Here is a 26,515-nt window from a genome sequence, read left to right as displayed (position 1 = left end):
TCTGTTGCCACCCATCACCGGTAACCCTCTCGTCATGTTTTTGGAAAACCCAGAGTAAACCCAAACAGAGACACGAATATCAGATAACTTCAGACTCCTCATGCAGGTACTATGATGGCCAGAACAATCCCGAACTGATTCTCACAATAAATGAGCTGATATTCTTTATTATCTGTTGCCAAGTTAAGGCCATTATCATAGCAGCAAGCTCTTGGTTCTCCCTTAGACATGTGAAGTTTGCAGTTTGAATCAAAAGAACTATAAGAAAACACCACCTTAAATTGTTTTACAATGTCTGGAGTAGAGCTTTTTTATGTTCTGTAAACCAACTACCCTAACACAGCTAACCCAACCAACCAACCAACACAACCTAACCAATACAACCAACCAACCGATCAATCCAACCAAACAAGCATCCAACCCAAAGAAACGCAAACAAACACAACCCAGCCCAGCCCAACCAATCCAACCAACCAACCAACCAACCAACCTAACCAAGCAACCAACCCAATACAAACCCAAGCAACCCAACCCAATCCAACTGGCTAACCAACCCATCACATCCATCCAACCAACCAACCACATAAACAAGTTTTGGTAAAACAAGGTGAGTTCATATCCCATTACTTCCCATCTGCCTCTGCTGGGCCCCTGAGCAAGGGCCCTAACTCTCAATTGCTCAGTTGTATGAATGAGATAATGATAAATCACTCTGTATAAGAATGTATGCATAATACTGTGAATGGATTTTCTTCCACAGTATGTATTTTACATGTAATTTTAATAAAAAATAATAATAATAAATTTTATTTAAAGGTGCCTTTCAAAACACTCAAGGACACCGTGCATTCATAATCATAAATCATAAAATCAAACAGCAAAAAAACAATTATTTAACTGTTAAAATTAACCAGAAAAATCTAATCTGAACAGATGAGATTTGAGGCATGATTTAAAACTCTTCGTTCTCTCCCAGCCTGCAGAGGTTCCTGTATTTATCAAAGAGCGGCGAGATTAAACGGCCGACTCGCAAGGCCTTGTATCTGAATGGCAGCCGCACATTTCTCGCATGCTTTGCTCTGTGTCAACAGTGCGCCACCTGTTTTACACTCAATTGCTTGTGCAACAAATGAGTGGCTGAAACAATCACCGGCCACAACACACAACTACTGTTTTTCCCTCATGCTTAAAACACTTAATATATGAAAACAGATTGATGCCTTCTAGATATAAACAACAGCAACTGGTATTTGATAAATAATTATGTTCTCTCTCTCCGCAGCACAAACATTTTCAGGGAAAAACTACTTTCAAAAGCTTTCTACTTTAATTCATGTTTTGTTTTATCCAAACAGGTCAAAGGTGAAAAGAGATGAAGACATATTTCAGTAATTAATACGGTATTTTCTTTTTGCCCAGTGTGGAAATACTGGACTTTGGACCTGCTTCCTTCACCAGGCTTCTTCAAGAAAAGTCCCAGCTTTACTACTGTACACTGACTCCTGAAAATATTATCAATAAGACGATTTAGAATGAGAGGAAACTCTTTATAGACTATGATAAATTTTTTTTGTCATCATTTTGATCCTCTTATAGTTAAAGTTGGATTACTTGATCATACACTGCAGAAGTCCCTGTGAATGCGCTGTTACTATAGGAATGATAATGTATTCAAATGAGCACAATAATATCAACTTGAGATTTGACTTGCAGTCAAAATTGCTGCCAGAGCTGCTGTTATATCACCTTCTGGCCAATTTAACTCAAGATTTCCTTTTACGGTGGGATGAAAATGAAGGCTGCCAACATTGATTAAGAGAGAGAAGCAAAAAACAACAAAAAACAGAACATATCTCACCGCTGCGCCCGGGTTCGCTCCCCGGTCAGGGAACCAACCCCAGCCATTAGGGTTGCACAAACCTTAGTGCTGGTCCCAAGCCCAGATAAATGGGAAGGGTTGCATTAGGAAGGGCATCCAGCATAAAAACGTGCCAAATCAAACATGCAGATGGTCCGCTGTGGCGACCCCTAATGGGAGAAGCCGAAAGAAAGTTAATATATATATATATATATATATATATATATATATATATATATATATATATATATATATATATATATATATATATATATATATGTGCCAGTACTGTGGCACTAAACACCTGCATGATTGTATCTTCATAATGATGTTATTGTTGAGCTCATCTGAGATACGAAATGAGGCTGTTTGTTAGTCGATTCTGAAAATTCGGTTTCTGAAGGTAGAAAATAACTGAAGACAAGTGTGAGGCACAGAGGTGTAAAGAGTATTTAAAAAATTAGACTTTACGAGGTAAAAGTCACCAAATTCATTATGACTTGAGTAAAACAGTACTTGAGTATTTGACTCATATTGAACATAGACTCAAAGATTCACAAGTCCTCAACCCCGAGACACAAGTAAAAAGCCAAAATCATTTGATTTGTGAGATTTTATTTTCCTAAAATTGAAATTAAATTGTACACACTGTGATTTGATTGGCCTCTCAATTTTAGAGAGGGGCGATATTTGTAATTATTTTCAACAAAAGCTGTTTCTCAAAGTTATTGTAATCTATTCAATCTCTTTTTGGACTAAAAAACAAGGCCAGCAGTGTTGAAAGTCGCTTACAGGGAGAAGATGCGGGAGTTGTGCCCTAAAGACATCTTCAGCAGTGGTGTAAAATGTAATTTTAATGCTAATTGTCAATTGAAATATAATGGAGTAAAAGGTTAATATATTGAATCTTAAATGTAGTTGAGTAGAGAGTAAAAGTTGCTTATATCTTTTGTTACTTAGTAAAACTAGAAAGTACAGTACAGTAATGAAGTACATTTACTCAAATACTTTACACCACAGGAGCTGTCTAGTTCAAGGCTAAAGAGTGATACATTACTAAACCGTGACTACAACCAGAACACTTAGTGCTATCAGCTTTGTACCTCAGCATTTCGGCATGTCCATGAAACCACTCAACCTTTTCAAAACCAATCCCAAACACCTTAATCCTTTTTTTCACCTCCGAGCTGCAGGATCCTAAAGCAAAACGACTCTGAGGTGTTTGTGAGTAGACACATACAGTCAAGAAACACAGGACATATTCACAAGCTCCTGCATGCATCCTGTTCATGGTTTGTGGCAGGATGGAAAAAATGTGCGTACGTAAACAGAGAGCCAGGACCTGAGCAGGAACTCGACCATACTGCGACTGAATACTTTCTTGAGTGCTGTCTTGAGTAGTCCTTTGAACTCATCGGTTTCCGTGAAGGGCCTCGGTGAAGGAAACCAACCAGGCTAAAGCAAACACGGCTCCACGGCTGTTCTGTGATGTGAGGCTTAGACGACTTTTTGCTGTGGGTTTCCTCAGACCAAGATGAAACTGGACCAGAAGAATTATGATTAGAAAAAAAGCACCCATACTGTACAGTATAATGTCAGTATACTGTAGGTAACTATGGAGAATTTTGACATTTGGTATAATTTGATTATTATTGTTGTTAATTTTTACTGAACTTTCTGAAGTTTTATGTAAGTTTATTTATGTTATACATTTAAAGGACTCTGTGACAATACTAATACACTAGATTTTAAGACAAGGGTACTTTGTGCTTTAAGGGGGTTTATCTGTGGGGTATATACACACTTTTGATCAAATAGTGTATTTTTGATCGTAGTAGATTTATGGTCTTTTTTGCACCACCTAAATGCACATTGTCCATATAAACTCTTTTACTGCTAGTCATTTTGCCTTTTGTCAGTAGCGTCTTTCCTTTCAAGCCCTTTCTTTTCTCAGGATGGCAACCCATTTTTCCTCAGCGTTAAACACACCGAGATGGGTCGTTTATTACATTTTATTGCCTGATGCATCAGAACCACAATGGAGCTCTGTCTAAAGAAAAGCTCTGCACTAAAGAGATAAAAACCTCTCGCTTGAAGAATATGGTGAAGTGATGTGAAACAATGGAACAATTTCAACCGCAAGGGCACTCTCGGGAAAGCTAATGTCACTGGGCGAGATGTTCAGACAGCTTTCTGCTGATTTATGAGGCTTGCTCCTGCTGTGAAGTGCACGTGGAGCAGCATCTGGGACGGATTAAACGAGCATGAAGTGGATTAAGACTGAGCGGTTTGGTGCAAGGTCACAGTGGCAGAAAATGAAACAAGCAGTGCACTTGAAGTTCAGAGTCATGTAGACAGGTTGTTATAGACTTCCTGTCCTGTTCTTCTCGTCCTGTTGCACATCTTCTGTCAATGTCTTAATTGACCAATCAAGAACCCAGACGGCGTTCCGAACCACAGAGCTCTTTGGACACTCTCCCACACTGCCAGTATGTACAGCAGTTGGGTTTCATGGCGACATTTGTAAGGACTGTGTCTCTGTGTAGCGATTTTGTTACAGCACTGACCTCCAGACAGAACTCTTTTTGTTATAGGAGGTATTAAATCATCTGCCTGGTGGGAGACTTCAAAGCGTGCTCTCCAGACCTAAAAGGCTCCGATTAAGCTTTTTCCAAGGTGCTGTAGATGAACCAATCTGATCTCCTTTCTTCAGGCCCCAACTCTTTTTGCTCTTTATAGGGCATTTACGATCTAATCCACTCTCCTGTGTTTCTACAAGGTAAATAATCAGAGTGTGTTTACTAAATGTGAAGAGTCCATTTCAGTAAGAGGAAAGGCACTGATGAGATGCGAGATGATATAAAACTGCTCTTGGGACGAACTTAAAGTACCAGACGCGTGTTTTGCATGTTTAGAATTAAACTGCAAAGCCTGAGGATGAATTCATCAGTGTTATTTAATACCTCAGAATCAGCACCACGAGAGCGTATGCTTTCACCACTGCACTACTTAATTTATTTTCTGATGGCAGCTGTAAAACAATTACAGGTTTCCTGTGTATTTTATAAAAATCGCTTTTGTTCGTTTATGTAGTAGCAGCTAATTTCCTCCAATAACCTCCACATCATTAAGTCACTTAAACACATCATATCATATATTATAACCATATTATATATATATATATATATATATATATATATATATATATATATATATATATATATATATATATATATATATATATATATATATATATTATAACATTTCTAGTTGCTTTGATCAAATCATAAATGATTTTATACATTCATTTAATCGATTGTGTACAAGTGTCTGCTGTTTCCTACTTTATTAGTTGTTTATGTTCATGTTGATTAAAATATATTCTACTGGTTTCACCTGCATAATTCTAACCCCCAAAGCATCATTTTATTGTACAGTGGAACCCGGTTATGTCGCCGGCTTACGGGACGCCAAAATGCGTTGAGATAAACGATGATCGAGATAAACGAAAACCAATATGGCGGCAATATATTAACGTGCTTAAAATTTCTTTATGTACATGATGTGCGTTATTAAATGAGAATGTGCATGTACGTGTTTTTGGAGGTTTTTTACACAACCGCGTTTTGTTTGATTGATCATGCAGATCGAGATAACCTGTAATTCGGATAAGGAGGCGGAAGCCGAAGTAAATGCAGCAGGATCGGAGTAATGAGAGGGTGCCGTTGAGAGAATGCGGAGTCCGAGAAGAAGGGTACGTAGCGGGATACGTATACGCGATTACACAGACCGCCATGAACCAACACATACGATCATGCACAAACAATAACGGACCGCGAGTGTGTGGAGGTGAGGGGCTAAAATAGGAGATGGGATGAGTGAGTGAATGAGAGTCAGGTGTGTGTGATCAGCATGACTGCGAGGAGCGCACGGGAGAAGAAGCAGAAGGGGGCGTGGCAGGGGGATTCCTGACATAACCGACATTATGTGGCAAATTTGCCCCACCTTGTGCTCGAGATATTAGGGTTCGGCGACATAAAAAAATCGACATAACCGATTAAAAAATGCTAAGACAAAGCGAGAATTTGGCGGTTCCACTTCAAAAACATCGACTTAATAGGGTTGGCGAGTTAACTGAGGTCGAGATAAGTGGGTTCGACTGTATAAGTTAAATTGATGAATTGTGTAGCTGAATCTTGAATGTCACTAATGAAGGCGAGTGAACGGCATCAGATCAACCAATAATCAACCAGTTCTCTAAAACAGGTCAAAGGTGAATCTTGTGAACCTTAATTTGGAGAGTAAATACAGAATGAACAAAACACAGAATTAAACTGTGCACCATCATACTGACCACATGACCAAACATTTTAATGATTTTGTTTGTGAACAATGACAAAGGGACTTTTCATTCTGATGGCAATGAGATGTTCATTGACACAAATACTTACTTTAGAACGAAGGATTTAGAGAAAAGTTCAGGCTTTGGCAAGAAATCCAATGCATTGTGCTGTTATTGTTTTGAGAAATGCACTTATTGGTTTGCAAATATTAAGGATGATTCGAGAAATGCTCCAAAGCAACTGAGAAAAACTGTAAATAAATGTGCGCTGTTCAAATTCATAGATGCCATACAGAAGAAAAGCAGGTTAATAAGGGTGGGTTTTTTATATGTAGGTTGAGGGAAATAAGCAGACAATCACATTTTCACATCATTTGGGACCCAAAGCAAACAACCACATCTAAAGCATTTAGGTTTAGAGAGTTAAGGCATACTGGCACAGTACCATCACCATCATTCCATTGCAGAATGAGGGAAAGATGAAATGGTGAATAGGGGCCAGGATAAAGCATTCTTTCGTTTGCTGCACTTTATTTTCAGTGCTTATTACACTGCTCATTCAATAATGTGGACTAAATCAGATAATAGCATTTTACATACACAATGATAAAAAAACCCAAAAAGACTAAATAAATGAATGACAGATCCAAATCTGGGATTTGTCCCTTCTTCTAATAAGGAAAGATCAGAAAATTGATAGTCACTGTATGAAATACTATCCACAAATGTTTCAGTTTTTTTTTCTTTACTTGTATTCTGTTTATCTGATTTGCATATAGTGCAGCTCTTTCTTTTCAAAATAAAATACAGGTGTATAAAAGATTTAAAACATGCGCTAAAAGTATTGGCACCTCACTGGAGCGTATAACAACGCTACCCTGTGGTGTATTTTAAACCCTGCTCGTCAGCTTTTAGAGGATCTTTTAAAATATGCATTATTTCAAATAGAAACTGTGTGCATGCTGATAGGAAGAGTTCTATCGAATGCATGGCAGACGTTCATGCAGATTTGCTGGTTTTATTTAAACAAATGTAGCAGACAAAACCAATACTCAGAAATGTAAAATAGGCACTGAACACTGAAAAGGGGAATACAATCAAAATGGGTTATAATGCATGTAGACATCGAGGAGAATTTCAGTCACCAATATACCTAAATTGGTGTTTTTACAGATTTGAGGAACCTCTGGAAACCCCAGACAGACATGAGGATAACATGGGAAAATCCATGGAGACCATAACCTGAGCTCAGGATCACTAAAACAACAATTCTACACATTTTTACCTACATATTTCCCTAAAGATATTTGGCATTTATTAATTTGTTGCTAATACATGTTTTATATTTATGAAATCTATCACTTTCTTGTTATGTAAGATGAGTTCCCACAAATTTATGCCATAAAATAAATATTACAATAATTTCATGCACGCAAATACACAGTTCGGACAAAAGTATTGGGACATCTGACTTTTCCAGGAACATGTAGGTTTTGGAAGTCAGAGGCACACAGTTGTGTATGTTGCATTTGGATGCAGTAAATTTGCCCTTCACCTGAAGTACGAGACCCAAATCTGGTCCAACATGACAATGCACCTTGCACAAAGCCCCAAGTTTACAAGGTTTAGAGTAGAAGATCTTGGGTGGCCTGTTATAGAGCTCTGACCTAAACCCTATTAAACACCTTTGGGACGTATTGGAACACTGACTGCACCCCTGACCTCTTTACCTCACCTACATAAGTACCTGACTTTAGTAAGACCTTTTTAGCTGAATGAGGACAAATCCCAACATTTACAATGCAAAATCTAGTAGAACTAGACTGAAGATATTTTACATGGTGAAATGAGCAGCATACTGAGCTTCTCTAGAATTAAAAAAAAAGTGCAAAATACTGTAAGCAATGTATCAGATTTAATGCTACTGCATTTTACTTATACATTCAGCTTGAAGGACATGATGTAAATAATCTCACTACACATAACAGTGATATTAGCATTTGAGCGGATGCTAACTATCAACAATGCTACACATCCTTTAGCAACCTTGCTAGTTCTGTACATGAAATCACCACCATATTTTCGACAATATCAAAAGCTTCTACTGAGATCTGTCCTCTGTCGTGACATGAAAATTTAGAAGCAGCTACACAATTGCTAGTTAGCTTGTCCAGCTTGCTAATTACAATAAATGAATAGGAAACCTTAAAAAAGTCTACCAACATTCAAAATTGTTCTGTCAGAGTTTCTGATAGCTTCTGTCAGAGTTTATGATAAAAATGTTAATGGCAAAAATTAGTAAAACAATAAAAGAGAAAAGAATTGTGAGAAAACGTGTTGACTGGTAAGTGTGAGAGTGAGTAGGAACCAAAAAGAACGGAGAAAACCACAGATTTAACATCTAACATTTCTTAATCATTGGTTCATAAGAGTTGAAGACAAATTTTTTACCACAGGATCTGACTAAATGACATTTCTTTTGACAAGAAAAATCCTCAAATGTGCAAATATACCAGAGCACTTCATAAATACCACACAGCTGATTAAAAACCTGCAGGTTTTTTCCTCAAAGTTCAAACCACAAGGTCCTCATGATCTATTTATGTATCTTAACATGTTTTATTCTCTACAATCTTGGCAATAGTGTTCCTCAAAGAGTCTTTCTTTTCCTTATGTATGGATTCTGTGCTCCTTGAAAGCATTGTAGATTACACTCTGCTTTTGATAGCATAATTAAGCGACAACTGTAGGGTTACAATTGATTGACAAATGATTCATGTTTAAGCTTGGTCATCTTTTCTAAATCAACAACACATACAAATGTAGAAGTCGTTTTAACCCCCAACATAATTTTATTATATCGGTAAAAACACACAGTATAAATGGTAATAGGGTCAATTTGGAAGCTTTAAAAAACAATGTAATTGTAAAATGTGAAACTGAATCTAATCCTGTTATATTATAGAATATTCACATGAATTTGTTCTGGTGTGTCTCCTTTAGCTAAATTGCCAGTGTGCACTCAAGTTGTCTTGGACTTCACAACTGTGTTTGTGTGAAAATGCATCATGTCTTTCACTCAAAAAAATATCTGATCTCCTGTAGTAAAGGAGTTGTAATATCCATTTTTTATTCTATATTATATCACACATTTATGACTTTAATATACTCCTGCAGATACACTTTTAATGACAAATACAGTGATCTTGTATATATGTATCTTGTGTATTTGTAAAATAGATTGTAATCATCAATCGTCAATAAATCATAAAAAAACCCGTTTTGATCTGAAATAATGTGCAATTTTATAAAAGTACAATTCTTTAATATGTCACTGAGGCAGTATGTTCAGTATCATGTGATGGAGAAGACACCACCGCCATCTAGCGGAGTTAAACTGTATCAGTTATTCAAAGAAACCCTCACCCTGAACTTCTGGTCTTTTAGTAGTGAAAAATCAATTTTTTGCTATTTTGCTTGAAAGAAATTCATACATTTGCATTTACTGACCTTTAGTCTTTCAGTCTGTCCAGCTGTTTCACTCCCTCATCTGTAAATTCTTATAAGAATAACCAGAAAAATAAACCAGCAGCCAAAATAAATAGAATAAAATTAAATAGATTAAACAATTTGCACCAAAATAACTAAACACTATCATTCCAAAAAATGTTGCTTTGTGAATAGTGGTGGGATTCATCCAGCACCCCCCCTCCCCCCCCCCCCCCTTTATTTGTCACCTGTCTGTAAATCCAGTTGTGTTAATAAAAGTAAGCATAAGGGGGCAGTATCCAACAAATAATAGTTCCCAACTACCCTCCATCGCTCTCATACCCAGACACTACTGTCAATTGTTTTTGATAGAATACATCAAGAAAAGGGTTCATCAAAGGGTTTTTGGATGCTGACAAGTCAGTAAAAAGGCTCTTCTTGGATGTATTGTTAAATAAGAAACAATTCGCTAAAAGATTCGACATAAGTTACCTGAGATGGACAACTGAAAAAGTTAAGAGATCCAGAAAGTCGAGTTCTGACCTTCTTTTGGAACAGTGCACATAAAAATGTCACCTCACACCTTCCATGTCCCTGGTACAACCCTGTCCTCGGATTACTGTTTGTGTGGAGTTTTATGTTCTTACATCATCGTGAGGTTCCTCTGGGTTTCCCAGTTTCCTCCCACCTACCAAAAAACATAGTAGCTGGTGGATTGATCATTGGTTTGTAAAATAGTGAGTTTCCATCAAAACTTTAATGACTAAATGTAAATGAACAAGAAATAAATCACCATTTTATATCATTTTATATATATAATTCTGTTATATTATAGAACCAGGAGTATAAACCAGGACTGGAAATGTCCTCTAATAGATCTAAATAGTTAGTCAGCACAAGTTAATGATCTTTCCTGTTACATATATTTGACTTTGCTGATAGACCGGGTTGTTTTAATTTGGCCCACGCATTAAGCAGTGCAAACAGTGGAGTCAGCAGGTGGCCCATGATTCACCAGCGAGAGCTCGATCCCCCCCTATGGAGGTCTACTATTGGATTTCAATCAGTCTAGTCAAATAAAAGTCCATGGGAAACCATGCTGTGGCCTAATTATAATTTTTTTTCTTCCAGGGTAGCACATTGTGCAAGCAAAAACGTTATTCCGCCATTAAAAATGCTCTGTAGCATTAAGACATAAAAGACTAATTATGTCCTATCACATGTTCTATCAGGCTGAATTACTGTGAACATTGGACATCACTGCAGTGTGTTTCTTCTATTGATAGTCAGTTTCACGCTCCGTCGGTCCACAAGTGGGCATGAATAGTGCACTTCAAAGTAACTGAGAGCAACGTTTAGCAGAAATGCCATGACGGATAAGATTAGGCTTAATGTAGCAGAACAGCTAAATGTCTGCTTTGGTGAGATGATGGCATGTTGCAATAGGTTCAATATAGTATTTGTTTTTGGGTTTTTTTGGAACAAAGCCACTCTGCTCATTCATTAGAATTTCACATATTTTATATTCCTTTTGTACAGTTCATGGGAAATATATGGGAAAAATATGTGTTGAATTTTTTTTTTTTTTTTTTTGTGGCCAGATCTTAACACACCTCTGAGGGATTTTAGAGTGATGTGTCAGACACCGTTATATGGAGAATATCTTTTTTCTCTCTCTTATTTCTATCTGAATATCATTGGTGTTCCTTTTTCTAATGTACGCTCATCTGGTGTCTCATGGGGACCCATTTCTGCTTATACTTTAGTATATGTCTGTCAAAAGTCGTAATGTTGGATAATATTGAGGAACAGTTCAGATCATATTAAGGACAACATGTAATAACATTCAATTATATGAGGGGAACAGTTCAGAATGTTGGGTTACACTTACAAACAGTTCCTACAGCAAGATTATACTAGGAAAGGGTTTATAATGTTGACATATATTAAGGAAAGAATTCTTATCTTCAGTCTGGTTCATACCATTAAATAGTGTTAAGCTTTGGATTGTATCATGTTGAGGAACAGTTCATGCGACTGAGTTATAATTTGGGAGTGTTCATAATGCTACTTTGTTTTGAGTGACAGTTTGTAGTGCTGGATTATGTTATCGGGGAGGTGGTAGCATAGTGGTTAAGCATCTGGGTTAATGTTAGGGAGGTCAGGGGTTCAAGTATTGCCAAGATGCCCCTTTTGGGCCCTTGAGCAAGGCCCTTACCCCTCTGTGCTTTACTGGGTGCTGTATCATGACTGACCCTGCACTCTGAACACAGCTTCCTACATTGCTGGTATATGTTAAAAAAATAACAATTTCTGTGTGGGCTCAATAAAGTATTCTAAAATTAATGTGAAACAAAGTTTTGAGGAACAGTTCATACTGTAGGGTAATAATGTGGAATACAAAATTCTTAATTTTTTTTTAAGGAACAGTAATAATGTTGGATCATGTTAAGGAACAGTTCATACTGTTGGGTTGTAATGTAGAAGATTAAAAAAGGTTCCATTATTTTTTGGGGAACAGTTTGTAATGCGGGATTGTGTTGAGGAACAGTTCATACTATCGGGTACTGAGGAAGTGTTTATAACACTGGACTTTGCTGAGGAACAGTCCACATTAGAAATGGATTTTATTTGAGGGATAATTGATTTTACTGAGGAAGCGTACATAATGTGTCATTCTAATGAGGAAGAGTTCACTGTTAGATTCTATTTATAAAGAGTACATACATAATGTTAAATTTAATTTAAGTAACGTTGATGATGGAAGTTTACAGTATATTGGTGAAGAGTTCATTAGATTAGAACACAATAAGGAACAGTTCATAGCCTTAGTATACATTGATTAAAAGTAACAATAGTGAGGAACAGTTCATTATGCTTAAATATTATATTTAATGAGTACATAAATTCAAAATGGTCTAAAACTAGTTCATATTGAGGATGTTGTAATGTTATTTTATTTTAATGAAAAGTTTGCAACCTCAGAATAAATTGAGGAAGAGTATGTAACTTTAGAATACATAGAAAAAGCATTTGGAATATTGCTTCATATTGAAGAACGAATCCATGCTTCATTATAGTACACATTTTTGAAAAAGATTTAAGGTTTAAGACTCAAGAGCTCATTGTCATATGTACAGGAAACAATCTGTTATACTATACAATGGAATTGTTTTCTTTGTGAATCCAAGCAGCCTATGACCTACTGTAAATTAATTAAATGTGGAAGACAAAAAAAAAAAAAGTTAACAAAAATTACAAATGTCCTGAAGGTAGATTAGTTCCTTCGATGTAAAAGAAGTAGTGTCTATTGTTAGATATAGTTGGTCGGATCGTATTACATTTGTAATGTCTATAAAATAAAGATTTAAATGTAAGCATTGCTCATTTTCATTGAAAATGAATGTGCACTTTTAGAAACCTTTTCCAACTCCAGTGTCTATTGCTAGATGTCATTTACAGCCCACTGGGGGGAAGGAGACCATGTGTATATGTGTTTGTGTGTGTGTGTGTGTGTGTGTGTGTGAGAGAGAAAGAGAGAGAGAGAGAACGAAAGAAAGAAAGAAAGAAAGAAAGAAAGAAAGAAAGAAAGAAAGAAAGAAAGAAAGAAAGAAAGAAAGAAAGAAAGACCGAGAGGGGTGTGAGAGTGCTGAGGTGCAGTTGGAGTGTGGGAAAGTGTGGGAATGTAAAAGCCCCCCATGTGATCAGCAGTGTTTCCCCTGCACAGTGTTGGCATAAAGCCCCAGGCTTGAGCTTTTCCTTTCCTCTTAGTGTTGAAGGAGGGAGGCTGTGTATGTATGTGTGTGTGTGTGTGTGTGTGTATGTGTGTGTGTGTGTGTGTGTGTGTATGTGTGTGGGATGGTGGGCAGGCACATGCACCACAGATCATGACTGATGGCCACAAAGCACACTTCTGGACACTTCAGGACAGAAATCTGTAGTTTCTACTCTGGATTGCTGCATTTCTTTCCCTCCTCTGTGAATTATTGCGACTGGAACTGGACAGCTTTCATCATGCTTTCAACTCTTGACCCACAGAAACTCGAGTGACAGAATTTTCAGAATAGTTTTTTTTGTAAAGAAAAGGCTGGGGAGATCTGTATTCTTTTAGGAGAAACGAATACAAGATTGAAATGAGTGAGGAGAGTAAAGGCGACAGCGGTAAGGATGTGGAGAAACAACTGCGCCTGCGTGTGTGTGTGCTGAGGGAACTGCTGCAGACTGAGCGGGATTACGTCGAGACCCTGCACTTCCTTTCGGTATGGTGATATTAAGCCTTTGCTATCTCACCCAAACACCCTAAATACAAGATATAACACCTATATACATTTTCAGAGCACAAATGCATAATAATCTGGCATCACAATGTTTTTTTTATAGATGTATTGGTTGTTTTTTTCATTTATCAGCAATTTGCAGTTACAAAAAAAGGACACTTTACTTCTTATCCATTTCTGGTTACATTTAAGTGACCAGTTGTGAAAGTTAAATGAATGTCAAATGACAAGCGATTGACTTTTGTCACTGCTTTCTGATCTAAATAGAGACCTGATATCTAATCCTATTCCTGCTCATTTGTCCCAACCTCTCTGATGCACCTGTCTTATTCATCACCACTCATTAAACTATTCACTGGCTTTCAAATCGATATTTTATTGCAAAAAAAAAGTGGTACAATTGGGCAAGGCATCCTAGTCTTCATCAAACACGAGCATGGCATTGATGGATCTTCTATGATTTAATACAGTATATGATTTATGTTTATTCTTTTAGATCGATTGTGTATGTGTGGGAATTTTTTAAGCACAGAATATACATTCTAATGCAAAAGGTTCTGCCTGGTAAAAACGTGGAGATGTTTATGGTTTGTGACATTCCATGTGACCTTATACTAAAGTTGAATCCTCTCAGCAATGGTTCCTTTGCTGTTTGAATATTAACCGTCCAACGAATTTGCAAGGAACCCTCCTTTTATAAAGAATTTAAAGATTAAATTTGGAGTCTTTCAGAGTTCTCCGATGTCTTCTCTAAGCCTCATGGTCAGGAGAATAGAACCGAATATCATCAGTCCAGAACGGTTTTGGAGTGTAGCAAAGCAGAGAAGCTGGCAGTCTGTTGAACTCTATTTTTCATTCTTTATAATCATATTCATACTGTTGCTACACGAACTCTCAGGATACAAACATTTAAAAGTAATGACAAATACAGATGCAAAAACCGATATATATATTGATGTTCTTCTCTTGCCTCAGCCAGCACGTTCATTTAGAGAGCTACATATGATTATAAAAAAATGATCATATCATTGTCATGGACGTTTCGAGTTAATAAACTCTTGCCAAGAGCTAAACTCAGACAAAAGAGGCAGCATGCCAGCACTAACACAGGTAGATTCTGGATTACTAACACCTGGACTGTCACTGCTTCCTTTAGAGCACGAACTCTATTGTAGTTCCAGGTCTAAGGCTGGAAGAATAGAACGAGCTTAATGCAATTATGGAATAAACAGAAAGTCAAAGGCAGGAAGGAGAGGAAATGATCTTTAAAAAATGCTGCTGAATGTCTGAGACAAAAGAGTCATTTCCGTGCTTCAGAGAAGGAAAATAACTCTATGAGATTGCTAGTTCAGGTAAACGCTGATTAGCATATTCCCCCGTTCACTCCTCCCGCAAAAAATCCCCTAAATGCCATACGTGTAAATAAAAGCATCTATTCATCAATACATTTTACGACCAGTTAACATGTTAAACATTAGGAATTGTACTTCAGAGCAGGGCTAAGGGCAGTGTGCAGTGTGTTATTAGTATAGTTGCTTCCCACACCATATGGATGTATGCAATCCTCAGCTGAAACCTCTGCCCCAGATGGTTTTAATGTAGGTACCTGGAGGAGCGGGGGTTGGTGGGGGGTTGTTTTGTGTTTTGGGGGAACCACTTTTCCTAGAAATCATCCAAGTCTGTCCGATCTTAGCCTACAGAGGGTGCTTGGGTTTTATTCTAAGGAGATGGAAATATTCATTGACACATCACCCTGGGAAACTTCCAGAAAACGTCGGTTTGTTTCAGGGTCCGACAAATCTGCTTTCATTTGCTCCTTTAAACCACAATTCCCAGAAGGTTTCGCATACTTAGGGATAAATTAATGTTGGTGGAGGACCTTGTGGCTTTTAGGTCTGAGATTTAAACCCCCAATTTAAACAAGAATGTTTTATTCACTTTCACTGTCAGTCGACTTACTGTATACGGTACCTTCCTTACTGCCAATTTAAGTACGTTGCAGATAGCTACGTATTCACAGATGTGCTTAAATTCTGTTCCCAATTTGTTGGTTGATGGATTTGGTATTAAATTGTAGATGGAAGATTGAGCCTGTCTACTGTTATGACATTGCTGGTGCATTTACAATGACAAAACAATTTACAATCTCAGACATAACAGTTATATTTTGGTCTTAAGTTCTCAATACAAGAGCAGGAAGTTCCTTTGTCAGACATCTCAATATTGAGAAAGTCTGTATAGGATGAGTGGATCCATTGGTGCGAATGTTGGACATACAGTCTCAGAATGCAGTGCTACTGTTCACAGTTAACGAGTTATGACAGAGACTAGGCTCATTATTAATAAGATACTGAGTCTGATGGCATTGACAGATGTATTTGCATGAACCTTTTATCTTTAATAGATTGGTGGTTTGGGGCGGTGGTGGTTTTGTGGTTAAGGCATTGGACTTTGAAGGCGAAGGTCATAAGTTCAAATCCCAGCCACACGAGCTGCTACATATGGGCCTCTGAGCAACCCCATGGTTGCTCAATTATATGAATTAGATAAATGTAAGTTGCTCTGGATAAGGGCAAAATTTTTTGAGCATAGTGTAGATCAAACGTTTTTACTAAAGTACTAAAGTGCTGCTGCATCAGTATCTATTAGACATAATTGGCACCATTGGCAGTTTTGTTCTTATTCATTGAAAAATAATTTTATAAGCAGCATAAGTCAGGATGCAGGGCGGATGTTTTTCCTTTAAGAAAAAGTCTAGTGAAAACATCATCCAAGACATGAAGGATCCTCTCATTTTCACAGCTCATCCTCATTAGTTACGCTGTCCCATGAAACCAGACTCTGTCTCTAAATACCTCTGCACCTCGAGAGTCTGTCCTGAAGGCATGCTGAGGTTGACCCTCAGAGATCAAAGACTGTCTTCAGGCTTTCTGTTGCCTGGAGAAACTGGGGGGATCGATGCCATGTTGAACAGAGAGCATTTTTGTTTGTTAGATTTTGGGTGGAGGACGTCTGTGCTAGACAGTTTGGCTCCCAGTAGACAGGCATGGTGAAAGTGCCAGAGGGGGCTCTGACGTGAGAGCCTGGGCTTGGTGAGTTCTTTTATAAACCATGTATCCTGGTGGACGAATTCTTTAGAGGTTGCGAATTCCAGAGAGCCAAATCAGACATGATGAATACCCTAAATACAAACTGGAAAAATGACACTGGGATTGCTGGTTGGACTGGTTATCAGTATTTCTTGGATAATCCGAAAAAAATTTGTACATAATGTTTCACTAAAAGATGAGCAAAGTGTGTTTGGCTCTGGTTCTCAGACAGAGGAAGTGCCCTTAAGGGCTGTCTCTGCGATTTCCTAGAATGCTTTATGTAACTGTTCATCTTGATAATGAGGAGTCTTAGATAGTTGTTTGTTTTAGATCGCTTTAGAAAAAATGTGACACTTCCATGTACAAGTGATTGTCGAAGCAGGGTCATTGAAATTATACAGAAACACTGAATTTGCCATTTGGTCCCAATATTTAATTACTCCTTTAACTTTATGGAGAGCACATTTGGGGGAAAATAGTCTGGAGAGAGTGAAGGAAAGCCCTTTCATATCTCAGATTCAGCTGAAAAACAGATGTCTATGAATGCAGTTGGCTTGGTTAACTGGTCCCTTTGCACTGTTTCTCTCTGCAACGGTCTGTAGCATTAAGGATTGACCACCCAATGTCATGGTTTAAAACCCTGATAATGAAACTCATAAAAATGAAATTGTGTCACCATAAAACAAAAATTTGCTTTATATTCCTTTTGGGGCTTTGCACTCTTTTAATGTATACTAACCCTGTGAGTCTCTTGTGAGACATATTCCATTCCAGAAACAAACAATATTTATAATTGAAACGTATTATATTAGAGTTTTATTTCAATTGGATACACCACAAAACAGTTGTGAAACCGAGCAAAACGTTGGATTACAGTTGCGCATGATTGTGCAACCGTTATCCTCGTTTTCAAAGCTCGTCATAAAACGGTCGTAAAAGATCAATTTAAACACTCTGTCTCATCAAAAAGACTCGATCCAGTAAGGCTTTAGGAACACTGGACCCAGATCCAAATATTAACCCTATTCAAGCTTTGAGGCTAGCATCCATTGGAGCTTTTAAAGAGGAACATTTTATCGCTTGTTGATTTTTTTTTAAGATCAAAAACACGTGCAAACAAATAAATGTGACAAGCTCTGTCTCATGGGAGAAATCTTTTAGCATTTAACCCATGTTTGGAAGGTCACACGTGCAGGGCTGTAATGAGGATTGCAATTTTTAATGAGGCCCTGTTGCAGAAATGTGAACCACTTCATATATCAAACAGCATGACAATGTACTACACTAATAGCTAGGTTCCTATTTGTTTTTGTTTTTTTAAACCTATTTTTGATATATTCTGCTCACACTCTGTCTATCTAAGTCTAATTGAGTTTTTTACTTTGTGTAGAGTTTTTTTTTGTTAATTTTGTTTTGGACTCACATCCACTCCTTTTCTCAATTGCGTGATAGCTATCATTAATTGCAAAAAAAACAACATTAGTGTAAGTGGAAAGATGCAAAGACATAAACTTAGCATGTTACTGAATAGGGCAAATCCTATAATCCCATCGCCAAAGTCAAAACACAATTAATAAGGGGGAAAAAAGCAATAACCAACAGGAAAAGGTTGTTATAACTTAATCATTACAACTAAACAATAAGCGAACTTTGTGAAGAAATAAAGGAACCACCTGATCATCTAGTATTAGTGATAACTCTAATGTACCTTGTCAAAACCGACCATATGTGCTTCCTCCTTCAACTGTTACCACAAAGATGAAGGTAAACCAGTGTATAGGATGCTTTTGGATGCAGTAGCATTACATTTTCCCTTCACTTAAACTAAGAGACCCAAACCTGCTCCAGCATGACATGCCCCTGTGCAGAAAAAGCCATCTCCATTAATATACATGTGTTCGAGTGGAAGTTCTTGAGTGACCTGCTGTAGAGCTCTGACCTCAACTCTATTGAAAACCATTGGGATGAATTTCAATATTGACAGCAATCCCCAGGCTTCCGCACCTCACCTTTATCAGTACTTGACTTTACTAACGATCTTGCAGCTGAATGAGCACAAATCTCCACAAGCATACTAAAGATTCTGGACGAACATCTTCCAAGAATATTTATTAACATTAGCTGATTGTAATAACTGTCGTAAATTCTTTCTCTTGTCCAGAATGGTGTTCTTATGTCATGTTTGATTTCTTCAGATATGCCTTTGGTTTACATATGCTGTTGGTTTGTCTTAGTTTTAGTCCTCCCCTCAGCTCCTGTCCTGTCTTGTCATTGGTCTGTTTCCTAATGTGTGCACCCACTCTGTGTTCAGCTCCTGGTAGTTATTGTTACCAAGATGTCTGCTGTTTTATGCTCATGTTTCTGTTGCTAGTTTCAATCCAAATTGTTGCCTGTTTATAGATCACTAGAGCAAAACAGTTCCAGTAGCCTTTCAGGCCTGTAATTGTAAAACTCCAGTTAAAGAGGCTTTTGTGAGCATTAATTTCTCTGAAAGGAGCCCAAGGTGGGAATTACAACTTAAAATGCAATGTTTTGCCCAGGTTGGAGTGGACAAACTTGACTTTCCTGCACAAGGCCTATACCTTAACCCTGCTGAACATGACTGGGATGAACTGGAATGTATTTTAAATAGAGCTTTTAAAATAATTACAGGTTTGTGAATTGAGTTCAAACCCTGAACCTGAACTTTTCATGAATTAGAGAAAAGAAAAGAAGTGTAGAATGTAGCTCCACACTACTGTTTTACATTAAAGATGTTATTACTTCTGCAATTCAGATGTGATGGGTTCCTTGGAGCCTTGAACCCACACTTGTTGGTCTTCTTCTCTCAGAATAAGTTTATTACAGGGGCAGATATTATTGTTGTTGTTTTTTTTTTTTTTTTTTGCTCAGGCTAGAACTAACGCCAGATGGGGCATACATACTCGGAAGGAGCAGTGAGCCCTGGTATTGCCTCTTCCCTTTTGGCGGTGGGGGGTATGTGTGTGTGGAAGGTCAGGGGTTCACATCACCCCCATCTTTGACCTTCTTCCTACAAGTTGATCTTTAATCCTGCTGTTTTGGAAATGGAAGGCTTGATTACATGGCCTTTTGTTTAACAGTAATACAAACAGTCAATCTTGTAGAATTACCACCACCACCACCACCACCACCACCACCACCACCAACAACAACAACAACAACAACAACAACAACAACAACAACAACAACAACAACAATAATAATTATAATAATAATACTAATAGAATAATCTCCTGCCTCTTGTATCTTTGTAGCTTTCTCAATATCGATTTGTTTCTATATGGAAAAATAACTGTAATTGTGAAATTTTTAGGAATAAAATTGTCTCTGATAAATCATCTGTGATAATTCTATACTAATTTTTTTGTACTAAACTAGTATAACTCTTTACAACCTTTTTTTTAAAGGTTAAATTAATAGTGCATAAACGACTAATTATTAACTATTACTACTTAATATTTGTTATGAAATGTAATTAATGTAATAACAATTCACTGAGGTGTATGCTTCGTTTTATTTAATTATTATTCTATATTTAACAGTAATATATTGCACTAGGTGGTTGAAAGATTTATCTTTTTTTTATACCTTATTAGAACAGAATTTTGCATTGACTGCGTTCATTGCTTTATGATTACAAAATTAAATATTCATGGAATGTGAAAATACTTACGTGTGGATTTCTGAGTTAAAATACTGCTGTGTGGTGTTTACATGACTGTCTGAAGAATCTTATAGCTGCTACACAGCAGCTTAAACAAGACTGAGAAAAAAAAAAAACCACTTTTGAAACACTGCTCTGAAGAGTTCATGGTTCTCTGTAATTTGTCAGAGACAGTGGAAAGTCTGTCAGCTGTAATTGGAAAAAAGATGAGCATTGACTGCTAAAGTCTTCACCTCCACCATGGCTAATCATACAGTAGCTAGTCCTTATTCTCTGCTCTTTCTTTTTCAGTTTTTGTCTCTCAGGTATTTCAACTCATAGTGTTGACAGGAAGTGATAGTTTTATGTTGGCTATGTGGAGAATTGTTTATATTCTGTTAAATATATATATATATATATATATATATATATATATATATATATATATATATATATATATATATATATATATATTTTTTTTTTTTTTTTCTTTTTCCACTGAGTGGCCTAAGGAGATTCAACTCAGTCAGAAATGCTAATTAGCAATGCGCTGTATTGATGTTGTGCATTATTCTCAGCGAACAGACAATCTGTCCCAGTGTTGTCTGTGTTTCGAAGTTCTGCAGCAATTTTAAGATTCTTGTCACATAGCAGGCTGTGTGTATTCCCCACAAGCTACAGACACAAAGAGCTTGTGTACAAAGCTCTATTTAAACACACCACTCTCATTTAGTCTGATGTCGCTTCACATGACTGGTGCCGTATTTGAATTTGGAACGTTTGACTTCTTGTCATCATTAATGTTTCATTCAATTTCACATTAAAGAACAGTTTGAAAGCTATCTTGTTTAATACGCTTTGCATTACATTGTTTTGATGTAAAAAATAAAAGTGATTTGTTTCAGATCTTCCCCTTGACAAATCACTGGAGCCTAGAATGATACAAAACATAATAATGTGAAATGTTCAGGAGCAATCTTCCCAGTTGTAACACCATATTTAGCATGTTGAGTCTTCGGGTTTGGCCGCTTGGTTGGGTGTCAGGTTTGTGATTGCGGCGGGCTAGTGAGAGCTTTCAGGGGCTCTCCAGTCAGTGAGTTCCTTTTGCTTTTGTTTCATGGCAAGCAGGATTTCCTTCCTTCCTGGCCCTCCCCTGCTTTACATTGTGCTCTGTGCTTCCTGTGCTGTCGCTCCTTTCCAGAGCTTTGGCAAAGAAGTAAAACAAGTTACTCAATGAATCAAAATCCATTCGTGAATCAAATTTTGTTTTTCCTAAACATTTAAGAAGTAACATAAAAGTACTATAAGAATAATAATAAGTATTATTATATTTGGTGGACTGGTTGGATCATTAAATCACAGCTTTCAGTGCAATCTCATACCTATTAGTGTGTTTGCTGATGCTGAATCAGCAAAATTGGGTCCAAAAATGCTTTTTTGGGAAATTGTGGGAGGCTTGTATATGACTGAAAACGTACCTTTCATTCATTGGTCAAGCACTGGTGACTGTGCGTAAAAATCATAAAATCACCTGTACTGTTGTAAAATATAACATAAAATCACCTTCACTGTTATAAAATATTTCATGTAGCACTTGGGCCTAAATTTTTTCATTTAAACACCAGGTCCAAATCTACATATTAAATATAATATTTTTGCAGACCTACAGCTCTCTCCTTTGGTTCAGTTCGCATTTGTGGCTCCAGCATGCAATTCAATATGTGGCATATAAACTTTATGGATAAACGTATTGGGTCACCTGACCTTTTCTGCCATATGTGGTTCTTCTCCAAACTTTTATCACAAAGCTGGAGGCACACAATTTACCTATGACCAGGTGTCTGCAAACTTTTGGCAATATAGTGTTTATGTCTCATATTGTTCATTTGGGCTGATTCAGAGTTGAAACTTAAGATTTGAATTCTTAGGCCACTACTTGTCCAGGGGCTCGTGTTTTATGTTTATGGTCATCTCCTTAATTTGACCACTTTAGTTCTTCATGTGCCTTCATGAACCATACTGAGGAGGAAGCCTCAACAGTGCGTATATCAATGCACCACTATTCTCCCAAATGAATAGAATGCCTGTGTAGCCTCTTATGCCAGCTGCCCTTCCCTTTGACAGGTGTTCACTTAGAGGGACATCAATGGCCACTTGTGAGGTTTCCATGTTACGTGAAATGGGCATTAATGCTCACCAGGTATATTCAAAAAACAATAATTTTGGTTTAACCTACTGCTTGAACGATCAATGGCTCAGGATGGGATCCAGGACAAATCAATTGGATAGCTCATCAAGTTCGATCTCTGGTTTTGGCTGACTTACAGGGTGCCATCAACATGTCTCTTCCTGTAGTCTGTGCTCTTTCAGCCAGAACGGATAGAGCCTGGCGTGCTGGATGGGTTAGCAAAGGCCACTGTTTCTTCCCACATACAAAGATGGCATTGAGCCCAGAACCCTTCGAAGGGGTCTTTTCCTGGCCTGTCCTATTTTCATTCCCATTCAGACCTGTCTCTAAGGACTTACAAAAAACTTCTTGGGGTTCTTTCACAACTTGCAGCATCCAATTTTCTGACAGGGATTGGGGATAAAGAATCAAAGACAACAGTTCAAAGGAAAGTCAAAACCTCCATAGAGCTTGTTGCAGGAAACGTGGGTCATTTATAGTTAGCGAGGTTCTGATCAGAAGCAAACTAATGACAGTGGCAGTATTTTGGTAAAGACTGATTAAAACATGGTCATGCTGAAAGCCCAGCTTAGTCAGCATGACCAACATCTAGGCCCTAGCCAATTATGAGACTGCATAATCAGCTTTGGAGTTAATATATAGTGCATTGCTGATGCATATTCAGTAGGATTTGCTGACTCTTGTACTGAATTCTATTATTCAGGGCTTTTGTTAATCATCAACCCTGCTTTTATAGAGTGTAATTGGAGAATGTGTGGTGAAAATTTTATTTTTACTTCCTGAATCCTTATTTAGAGGTGTTACTTTTTATTACAAAGGATTTTGAAAGAGAAACTAGAGGAAGAACAAAATTAAAATGCAGAGCATTGTAAAGACCCAAATCTCTTCCTTTGTTCAAACACTTAGTGACTAAGAAGCAAGTATATATATAATGTATGTGATTTTTTTGTTATCAATATTTACACACTATCACCTTCAAAATATCTCTTGCACAGCGATACAGTGCTCCCAGCATTCCTGACACGCCTGGAATGTGCCCTGGAAGTATTCTTTTTGTCAAACCTTCTGCTATTTGCCCTGAACCTCCTCAATGGTGGCAAAGGTTTTATTATTGAGGTTTTATTTTTATTTACTTTTTTACTTACAAGAGATGCACACAATTGACATTTGACAACTGGTATTACAATTGACATGAATGACATCTGTAAGATATAAATTCTTCTTGTTATCCTCTGTCTTCCATATTTTTTTATAACACCTCATGCTAATGTCATATATGAAAATACTTAAAAATGATTCAACATTTTGACCAGGAAGCATAAACAAAGGCGAAAGGCATCTGTCATACTATGGTGCATTTATTTATACTGAAAGATGTTAAGGATGCCTGTATCAAAGTTCCATTATAATTTCACCCAAATCTGATTTGGATTTTCAACATTTGCAAAATGCCTTTTTAAAGCATCTCCAAGGACACATCAGCTGTGGTGAACATGATTTCAAATATATTTCTACTCAGCCCTTCCTGTGGATGTCTTCCAGGATTGTAGCTACATTGTGCAGGGACTGAGACAAATCCTGGTCTGGTGCTGTCAGGAGCCATGCTAAAAGACAGCGTTGTCTCCTGGTGGTGGTCTGTGCACGCAGAGAGCATGATGGCATTCCTGTGTTGTTGAAGCAGAGCAGAAACCAGGCTGATAAATGAGTATTTTCCTCCACAGGAAGAAAATCAACACCCATTTCCTGTCCGGTGCAGGCGTGTGGGGGAAATCTCATCTGTTTATTTCCATAAGAATGTGCACTTTTTATCGTTAAATCTTTGAAATCTTGAGTGTTGCGTTTGATGTGCCATGAATTTCTTTTCAAATCAAATCCTACACACTGCACTGATTTACTGTCCCAGCCCAAGCCCACATGTGTAAAGACAGGAACGTAAACGGACACCTGCTGCTATCGCCTCATAAAGAAGTCGCAAAAACATGTGGTTTATATCCTGTTTTGTCTGGAAGTGACAGATGATCTTTGTTTTGCGGTTGATGCCATTTTGGCATGTTGACTCTACTCAGGAGAGAGCATGAACTTCACATACCTATCACCTTACTCATAACATTTCCTTCGCAAAGACCTGAGAAGCCCTAGAACCCGGTTCTTCCTAGGAGTTCAAGACCTCATTTCAGAATATGAAACAGCACGCACGCACACACTCACCTGCTTGTTGCTTTGCTTTCACACTCCAGCTGTTCATTAAACCCTGCAGACGTGGTCTCTTTGCATTATCAGCCGGCTCGCTCCCATTCGATAAGGGTGAAATTGTTGTCTCTACGGATTGTTAATCACACAAAGAAAAATTGTTCAATAAAATGCATTTACCAGAAAGCATAACAAAGTCATTTCAATTTGAAACACTTGCTGTGTCTTGTAAAAAAAAAAGTTCTGAACTAATTAAAACAACAAAGAACCAGTAAATCATCTTCAAACAAATGCGGACTGCTTCTAATTATCATATTTACAATCTGAACAGAATGTACTGGTGTCCCTGTTTATGAATCCGGTTATGAACTCATGTAACATGTTACATAACCGGTTCATGTATAAAAAAAATAAATAAAAAAAAAACATAAAAAGATTCTTGCAATGGAAAAAGGAAAAAAAATGGCAGACAAATGCGCTTTTTAGGATTTAAAAAAGAAGGCTATTCTTATGAGAACATGGCCGACCATGTGGTGGTAGATCATCGGTTAAGGCCATCAACGTTGAAACAGAAGGTCATGAGTTACAATCCCACCACCACCAAGTTAACACTTTTGGGCCCTTGAGCAAGGCCCTTTCCCTCAGTTGTCAGTAGCTCTGGATCAAGGTGTCTGCCAAATGCTATGCAGGGTTTATCCATTGAATCTGGATTTCTTGATGAGAAATGATTTGATGAAATTTGCTTTTTAACATAAGATCATATTGTTTATTTTCAGACCTCATGACAAATAATTGTTTTGCTTCATTTAGTTCCACAGTGATTTGGGGTGAATATTGTTGCGATTCCGATTTTGTATTTATAAAATAGTTTGGAAAAGTTTATAGGACTGTGGTGAGACCTGAGATGTTGTATAGATTAGAGACAGTGGCATTGAGTAAAAGACAGGAGGTGGAGCTGGAGGTAGCAGAGCTGAAGATGTTAAGGTTTTCGTTGGGAGTGACGACGATGGGCAGGATTAGAAATGAGTTTATTAGAGAGACAACGCATGAAGGACGTTTTGGAGACAAGGTGAGAGAGGCGAGATTGAGATGGTTTGGACATGTGCAGAGGAGGGACATGGGGTATATCAGTAGGAGAATGCTGAGGATGTACCCACCAGGAAGGAGGAAAAGAGGAAGGCCAAAAAGGAGGTTTATGGATGTGGTGAGGGAAGACATGCAGGTAGTTGGTTTGAAACAAGCAGATGTACAGAACAGAGGGGTATGGAGACGGATGATCTGCTGTGGTGGAAGAAGAAGAAGAAAATAGTTTGGGTATATTGTCCATTGCCTGGTCTCTTTCAGTTCTTAGAAAATTTCTAAATATAATCAAGGGCATGAATACTAATGCACTTTGCTCAGGCTTTTAATATACACAA

General features: G+C 37.5%; 1 protein-coding gene and 1 long non-coding RNA gene across 2 annotated transcripts in view; one reads left to right on the top strand and one right to left on the bottom strand.

Moving 5' to 3' along the window:
* Nucleotides 1-13,466: 13,466 nt before the first annotated feature.
* The window catches only part of prex2 (phosphatidylinositol-3,4,5-trisphosphate-dependent Rac exchange factor 2), a 98,240-nt gene continuing 85,191 nt past the window's right edge, over nt 13,467-26,515 (top strand). The window contains exon 1 of the mRNA XM_083530154.1: nt 13,467-13,948. Within this exon, the coding sequence (XP_083386280.1) occupies nt 13,823-13,948 (126 nt within the window). The 5' untranslated portion in view covers nt 13,467-13,822. The remainder of the gene's footprint in view (nt 13,949-26,515) is intronic.
* On the bottom strand, nt 21,551-25,399 carry LOC310719977. The gene is made up of 2 exons (XR_014531619.1): nt 25,116-25,399; nt 21,551-21,922 (listed from the first exon to the last, which is right to left on the bottom strand). It is a non-coding gene; the product is annotated as an uncharacterized lncRNA (long non-coding RNA).

The sequence above is a fragment of the Silurus aristotelis genome, assembly GCF_946808225.1.
Source record: "Silurus aristotelis genome assembly, chromosome: 25".
Lineage (NCBI taxonomy): Eukaryota > Metazoa > Chordata > Actinopteri > Siluriformes > Siluridae > Silurus > Silurus aristotelis.
The sequence above is the reverse complement of the archived record's forward strand: the minus strand, read 5'-3'. Positions and strand labels throughout refer to the sequence as shown.